Source organism: Lampris incognitus, chromosome 2 (assembly GCF_029633865.1).
Source record: "Lampris incognitus isolate fLamInc1 chromosome 2, fLamInc1.hap2, whole genome shotgun sequence".
NCBI lineage: Eukaryota > Metazoa > Chordata > Actinopteri > Lampriformes > Lampridae > Lampris > Lampris incognitus.
Window position 1 is genome coordinate 117,937,855 of NC_079212.1, and position 8,138 is coordinate 117,945,992.

At 42.0% G+C, this 8,138-nt stretch overlaps 1 protein-coding gene across 1 annotated transcript; it reads right to left on the bottom strand.

Annotated features, from left to right (window-relative positions):
- Positions 1 to 4,567: 4,567 nt before the first annotated feature.
- On the bottom strand, positions 4,568 to 6,584 carry setmar (SET domain and mariner transposase fusion gene). Its single transcript, XM_056275116.1, has 2 exons — positions 6,443 to 6,584; positions 4,568 to 5,431 (listed from the first exon to the last, which is right to left on the bottom strand). The coding sequence occupies exons 1-2, from the start codon at positions 6,545 to 6,547 to the stop codon at positions 4,637 to 4,639; spliced, it is 900 nt and encodes a 299-aa protein (XP_056131091.1). The 5' UTR covers positions 6,548 to 6,584; the 3' UTR covers positions 4,568 to 4,636.
- Between the last annotated feature and the right edge of the window lie 1,554 nt (positions 6,585 to 8,138).

An 8,138-nucleotide genomic window follows, 5' to 3' on the forward strand; every position in this document is an offset into this window, starting at 1 on the left:
TTGAGGAGTTAGGATTTCAGAGTGCTCTTCAAAATTTTGAATCACAATCGATGTTCTTGTCAACATCATGTGTACCCAGGCCCTGTCTGGCATCCAGAGGTGGGTAGTAAACACACTGCATCTACTCCGTTACATGTACTTGATTATTTAAAAAAATAAATAAAAATAAATTGTACTTCTAAGAATAGTTGCAGAATACTTTTTTTTGGTGGATTTTTCCCCCTTTTTTCTCCCCAGTTGTACTCGGCCAATTACCCCACTCTTCCGCGCTGTCCCGGTTGTTGCTCCACCCCCTCTGCAGATACAGGGAGGGCTGCAGACTACCACATGCCTCCTCCAGTACATGTGGAATCGCCAGCCGCTTCTTTTCACCTGACAGTGAAGAGTTTCGCCAGGGGGACGTAGGATCACGCTATTCCCCCAGTCATAAAGGCTGCCACATAAAAATTGGTAACAGACATAAAGTGCACAGCAAAGACAAGTGCAAACATAAAGTGCAGTCATATATGTGCAACACAGCCCCTCCTTTCACCCCCTCCTTGTGTCCTGAGTTTAAGAGATTCGCTGAGAGAGGGATGAGAGAGTTTTTATACCTGTTCATGTATCTTCTCCTGTATTCACTTGGAACCCTGTAGTGTCTACCTGATGGGAGTGGTTCGTATTCTGAATACAGGACATGAGACGGGTCAGCGATGATTTTCCTAGCCTGTTTAGCTATGTCTTCTCAGAGAGCATTTGGAGGGAGGGATGCTCCCTCACACCTATCACTTTCATTTCTGTGTGGGCCAGTCTGTTTATTTGTTATTTTAACTTAACTGATATGTTGCCAAGCCAATATGTAATTCAGAAACGTAATATAGTAGTACTCTCTATCACAGCATAATAAAGTAAAATCATTTCCCTCTCTCCAACCCCAAACACCCTGAGTCTGTGTATAAAGTAGAGTCGCTGTTGGATCCTAGTACATACATCATTCACATGGACATGCCCAGACAGATTGAAATCAATAAGTACAGCGAAGTATTTGTAAGAATGAACTTGGGTAATACAAGTGTTATGGATCAGTAGTGAAGAATGATCCCCCAGATGTCCTGGATCAAAAATCATCTGTTTTCTTAGTGCAGTGTTTACAATGGGATGATGGTCATCACACCATTGTACAACCTTTTTAACCTCTAACTGTAAGCCAGAAATACCAGTGTCTGTAGCCATAAATCCCAAGATGGCAGTATCATTAGAAAACTTGACAACAAATGTGCTGGGATGACTGCTTATACAATGTAAACTGAATGGGAGAACTTACACATCCTTAAGGAATGCCTGTGTTGATGACTTTAGACTGAGATATTGTCTGGTTCACTTGGACCTGTTGGGTCCTGTTGGTCAAAATGGAGTGATACCACCCAATGATATCTGGGTTAACAGAAATCTGTCTGAGCTTACTGAGAAGGACGTGTGGCTGCAGGGTGTTCTAAGCAGAGCTGAAGTCTACAACCAGCAGTCTGACATAGGCCTAGGGGTTCTCAAGGTGTTGCAAAATAAAGCATATTATGGTTAGTATTGGTGGCACGATGGCACAGTGGTTAGCGCGGTCGCCTCACAGCAAAAAAGTCCTGGGTTCGAACCCCAGGGTTGTCCGTCCTTGGGGGTCATCCCAGGGCATCCTCTTGGTGGAGTTTGCATGTTCTCCCCATGTCTGTGTGGGTTCCCTGCGGGTGCTCCAGTTTTCTCCCACAGTCCAAAGACATGTAGGTCAGGTGAAACGGCCATACTAAATTGTCCGTAGGTGTGACTGTGTTGGCCCTGTGCTGGACTGGCGGCCTGTCCAGGATATTTCCCTGCCTGCTGCCCAATGACTGCTGGGATAGGCTCCAGCATCCCCGCGACCCAGATTTGGATAAGCGGCTTGGATAATGGATGGATGGATGGATGGATGGATGGTTAGCATTGCATAATCAGTGCCATGATTGTCTTTATAGGCAAACTGATAAGAATCTAGCTGACCACTTATATTTGACTTCCTCATCCACACCATCTTCTTTTCCAGACACTTCATTACAATAGAGGTCAGGGCTACTGGTCTTAGTCATTGTTTTCCTGGGGAACAGGCTTTTTTGACAGAGGACTAATAATTACCTTTTTTCAAGAGATAGATCTATATGTGAATCAACAGACCTTTGACAGACAGACCCAGACTGGTGTCAGTTCCGCTGCACTTTTTGTTTCTCGAAAGGAGAGCTGAGACACCATCAGAGCCTGTTGCCTTATTGGTGTTTGTTCTTTTAAAAAGTCATGTGATTTCTTTGGGACTAATGTCTACCCTTGGAACACAATCATCAGTTGTTATGGTGTTAATGACACTGTCACATTTAAAAGAGATATCACGTGAATCAAACTTTATGTAGAAGTTGTTCAAGTCACCTGCCATAGTACTGTCGTCTGTTGCGTGCAGTGTTTTCCTGCTGGGAGTCATATTTGTAATAGATTTCATGGTGGCCCTCAGTTTCTTCTTATCATTTGCACGAAAATCCTTTTCATTCCTTTTACTTCTACTTGAGTAAACGTTATTATAAAGTAGCCATACTTTTACTTGAGTACCGTTTTTGTTTACTCTACCCACCACTGCTGGCACCATTTCTATCTGCATTTTCTTTTGCTGTGACAACATCGACCACCGTAAGAGTAAAGTTCACCTCATGATTAACATCTGGTTGCTAGGTGACCGTCCTGAAGAGCTGCCATTTAATTCCAGCATTGCTCTGCAGCAGTCAGAGTGGAGCGCAGCTTTGCTTGCGCCTTCAAACATCTGCCGTCCATTCGCCTACTGTACATGTCTTGTTGCCATGAGGATCTGAGAGACAGCGGACTTCCATATGGGTCATGGATAGAACGGAGACTTCTTTTCTTTTTTTGTCATTGAATTGATAAGACTTGTTGAAGGACTGTAAAACAGTTGTTTGTTTTTTCCTTGCAGATGCACAATGCAAGCAGCCTCTAACCGAAAGAAACATGTTCTACCATTCTAGGAGGTACTCTTGGGGTGAATTGTTGGTAGGAAATATAATTTTGTTCAATGCAAAATAATTGGTCACTTTGCAATAAAATTCCACTTTAGTATCATGGCATTGAAACATCAGTTGTCACATTTCATTTCAGTTTTATTAATGATCAGTTTATGAGGTATTACTTTAATCGCTGAAAATGTTTCCGAAATCTGTATGCAGATTTGATGAGAGGAATTTTAAAAAGCAGTTCATTTTCAGCCTCTCAAAAAAAGAAAAGAAAAAAAAGAACGATCCAGGTAATCTTCAGAGGAGAAAATACAAGAGGAAGACAACATCCAGCGCAGTTAATATCACCGCTGGGTAACACAAAAACAAATCCACCTGATCTGTGACAGGCAGAGGGCCTCCTGCTCCCCAACACGGAGTCGCTAAGCCCCAACGTGACTAAAGGACTGCTCCCATTTGTGGATGGAACATGGTCTCCCTTTCTAATTAACCTAGATGTGGATTTTAATAAGATGAAAGCAGGTCTAGACTGGAAGTGGGACAGTTTGGAAGGAGAGGGTCCTGATTTCAGAATGGTCACACTCAAGTGGGACACCTTCAACCCTCCTTTGTCAGGGGAATAAGAATCGTTGCTATATAAAAACACCCTCTGGCCCTCTTTAATTGCCTTTGCTTCTCCTGAGGTTTGAGTACAATGAGAAACTGAGAATAGCTTCAAAAGGAAAGTGCATTGGAAGAATACAGAATGAATTGTAAAGATGTTGGTTATTTGTGACTATTACGTGAAAAGCAGAAATGGATTTTATGTTTATTCATCGACAACTTGTCTTTGCACAAAACATAAATGCAGATTGGATGGCATACGTATCAGACATGTAATCTGGTTTAACTATTACAAAGCACTTTGTCTGTCTCTAACTAGCATGGTGTGTGATGCTCCTGTTTCATCCAGATTGTTGTTTGATGAATTGAAATGGGTATTTTATGGGCTAAGGACAAGATGGTACTGACATGATTGCTAGGTCTGATGAGACATGTCCTATTTAGTACAAGCATCCCTGCATAGACTAAATAGAGAGTTGGACTCAAGGAACAGATTTTTAGAAAGTCTAGTCTTTGAAAACTAGTCACAAATTTTTCTTGTGGATAAGTGATAGCAGTATTGGTGTGAGGGATCAGGGAAGTTCTTGGGCTGTCAACTGGCTAGATGGGACACATTATAACAGCTGAAGGGATGACTCAATAAACTGCATTTGTGGCGGCACCAGCGTCACGTTGTCGCACCTAATAATTGGCGATGAATAGTTTCATAATTAAAGAACACAGAGGGCACTAATTCATTTAATGATATATTTCTAGCATTTATATCCTTTACTCAACAGGACAATGAAGACAGACAGGAAGTGCAGGGGTCAAGGTGAATGCTAAGGTCCTGTGGCTAGATTCAAACCCAAGATGCTGCAATCAGGTCTGGGTCTACATGGTTCCCACCTCACTGGTTGAGCCACCAGAATATCCCTGAGATGAGCCCCCCCCCCCCCCAATAAAACCAAGGTTTCACATAAATCAACCATGAAGGGCTGGACAAAAATATGCATATAGAAATAACTGAGGTGTAAATGTGATCATAAGTTGATGACGGATAGGTCCAGTGGAAGGAACTGGGCACAGTTCTGGGCACCACAGTGGCATGCTTTCCTCTTGAGTGCATGTGTGTTAGTTGGTAAGGCAAAAGCACTCTGTGTTGGCAGCTCTACAGTACGTTGGTGTCTGAGGCATCCTGCATAGTCAAATGTCAGCTCCTCCTGGGCGTCAATGTCCCGGGCTGCAAACATTGCCAGTCTGGGAACTGTAGAATGGACACGGACCGGCACCATCAACAGGTTGGGAAGGCAGGAGTGATTTAGAAAGCGCCCCACATTCCCCACCATGGTCGGGTCCATAAAGGTCTTAGTAATAGCGCCCTGACCTGCATGCTCCCTCACTGCAATAATGTAATTGTTGTCCTCAGGCCCCTGAATGAGCTGTCTACGTCTGGCCTCCTCAAAACTGATCACCTCGCCTGCATACTCACAAACAAAAGTCCCCTGGGGAATGGGTTCTAATGTCCACACACCCAGGCCCTTCTCCTTGGTGCGGCAAACCTCCAATCTGAACCTTATGCCTCTTTGGACCACCCTGTTGGAGCAGGCTTCACTGCAAGCACAAAGTGCATTGCATTCAAACACAGGTTTGCAGTGAGTAGCATCTGTACTTCTGATGTCTAGGAGTGTGCCAGAGCTGTCATATGTCTGCCCATATGTCTGCAGGCAGGAGCAGCTCTCAGCCAAGCAGGAATGTGTAAGGCAGGAGCATCCAGGTATAGTCACTTCACTGGGGTCTGTGGCACATCCTGGTCCTGGAACATTTTCTGGTGAATACTGAAAAATGACATCGGTATATGAGATACTTGGTACTAGATTATGGGCCAAAATATTTCATGCAGGAGCAACACAAGAGATTCTCTCAAAAGGTACTTCTTTTGTTCTACCTCTGAAGGTCGAGATCTGTTCCCATGCCAAAACATTAAGTAACATCTGAAAATTAATTTGCAGAAAGATTTAAGAACTCAGTGTCTTTCCTGATATCCATCAACACAACTGAAGTTATAATTATACTATCTGTTTACTGTTTACAATTATCTGTATTTATTTTGCAAATTAATTTCCATGTGAACAAAAACACCATTCAACTTCATCTTGCAAATGTACATACACATTAAAATTATCATGAATGTCCTTATTGTGAAGTAGTTGTTCATATATATTTAAACAAAATGCATTCATATTAAACACTGTGATCTACCTGAATGCCCTTCTGAGTCATTAGTGCAGGTGCGTATGCATGTATGAAAGATACATTGAGAGTTATTGTCAACGGAGGACAGTGGCCTTGCATGTGTAAGGCACAGTCATGTCAATAAAGCCTGATTCTGGTTTATAACTTGGCTGTAAGTTACTGAGCCTTCCGATAAACGGAATTGGTTAAATAATTTCTCTAGAGCCAAGAGAAAGAATTGTAAAGTACGCCAAGTCGCTCAGCAAGTTGTCCAGTTGTGTTTTATAACAGTGGGCAGGTAAACTTTTTTTCCATTATTGAGTTTTCGTCTTCTTCGAGTTAAAGATATGCGGTGTTATGCTGCCATCAAGTGGTATAGCGGCGCCGTTAAATTATTATTTGATCACCGGTTGTCGTCACTGCTTCCTGACGTTAAAATGTCTTAAAATTGTGTGTTGAGGTCCGGCTCGATAAGTTGAAGGTGGGAATCAAACCTTGCACCGGAGAAGAGGAGAGGAAGGCCGGAAAGGTATCATGACTGGAGACTAGGTTTAGCTTATTTACAAATACAGAACGCTAGCATAAGTTCGCTTTCTTTACGTGTAAACGTTTACCTGAAACACGGGGAAATCAACTCTGCTGACATCATCTTTCATTAAAATTGGGACATTCTCGTGACCGTTGCTCAGATCCTGATAAAAGCAATTTTGTAAACTCATGACACGTTCGTCTGAACGTGCAGATCGAAATGTGTTGTGAAATACACGACAATGAAACACACGGCAGTGTTGCGGAAACCCTCTGTAACAAACCACAACAAGAAGGCGGGACTTCCGGTCTTTTGTTACAGTTTGGCTCCCTCTTGCGACGTCATTAAGTCATTTTTACGTCTATAAATTAAGTCATATAGTAATTGTCAAACAAACAAACAAACAAACAAACAAAAAAGCCCCAAAAAACTATGAGCCTCAGTCATCAATCGTTCGTACGTACAAATTTGTTCTTATGCACCTATGGATTTTTTTAAAACATTTTTTTTTAGCTCTTAACGTTGTCTGACAGTAATTCCTTTCCCCTAACACCTATTGTCTACCTCTTGCAACGAGCAATCACCCAGGCCTGCGAAGACATCAGTGTTAGCCCATTGGTGTCTAAATGCAGGGGTTACCCAGGTTCTACACTGGTCTCTGAGACAAACTTCAGGGCTAAAAAAAAAAGCCATGGGTGTGTAAGAACAAATTTGTACGTACGTACGTATGATTGGTGAATGAGGCCCAAATGAGTACACTGAAAAAAACCCCGATTGTTTGACTTCCAACATTCAAAATACACAGCTGCTTTGGGGCTGGTGTTAAATGTACTGTTCATATTAATACTAATATATGGTTTCCATGCACTGCATGCTTGTTCCCTGGATAATTTCTAAGGCGTATTATTGGGCAGGCCTCCTCTATATTCGGGTATGCCTGAGCATATTTACAGTGCAATAACAGATTCAAAAACAGATTCAATATCATGTGACAACAAACAACGTCTGAATATATTGTTTATCTGATGTAGAACGGACCAATAGCAATATCAGGAGCTAAGGAAAATACTTAACCTTAGAGTAATGTGGCCAGCCAGATATAATTATATTTATGGCCTCAGCATGATGGAGCATTTGTGAAGCTGGTCAGAGCAGATGTAGGGTTGTCATACTTTGATGGGTAACTGTTCCAGGAGCAGCGCTGTGTGGTCTCGGCTGCAAATGTGTATGTCCGAATCTAGACAATATGTGAGTATGTCATGAAAGATGAAGCTCTAAGAGGGAAATTACATACAGTCCCTGAGGTTTAAAAGAAGAGAGAGAGAGAGAGAGAGGAGAGAGAGAGAGAGAGAGAGAGAGAGAGAGAGAGAGAGAGAGAGAGAGAGAGAGAGAGAGAGAGAGAGAGAGAGAGAGAGAGAGAGAGAGAGAGAGAGAGAAATGCTCTCATTCACATAACTAAATGGGATTCTCTCTAGTTCATATATTTGGCCTTAAGCATTAAATATTTTTCTTTCATGTTTTCATTTATGGCATAATTAGTGCAAATCAGTGCAAATCAGCAAACGTTAATGGTGAATGAAGGAACTGGGTGATGAAAGTTAAGGTAAGGTGCATTTATTCTATTTTTTTTTTTTGCCAAGACTTGTTATTTTAATAAATACTGTTCCTTAGATGAATACTAAGGGGTGCTGCATGTAGCGCTATTTGATCAGCTTATCTTGATCAACTTGAACTTCTTTCAATGGGCCTTTGTTGTTGCTTAAAGTCAAGAGTTTAACTTT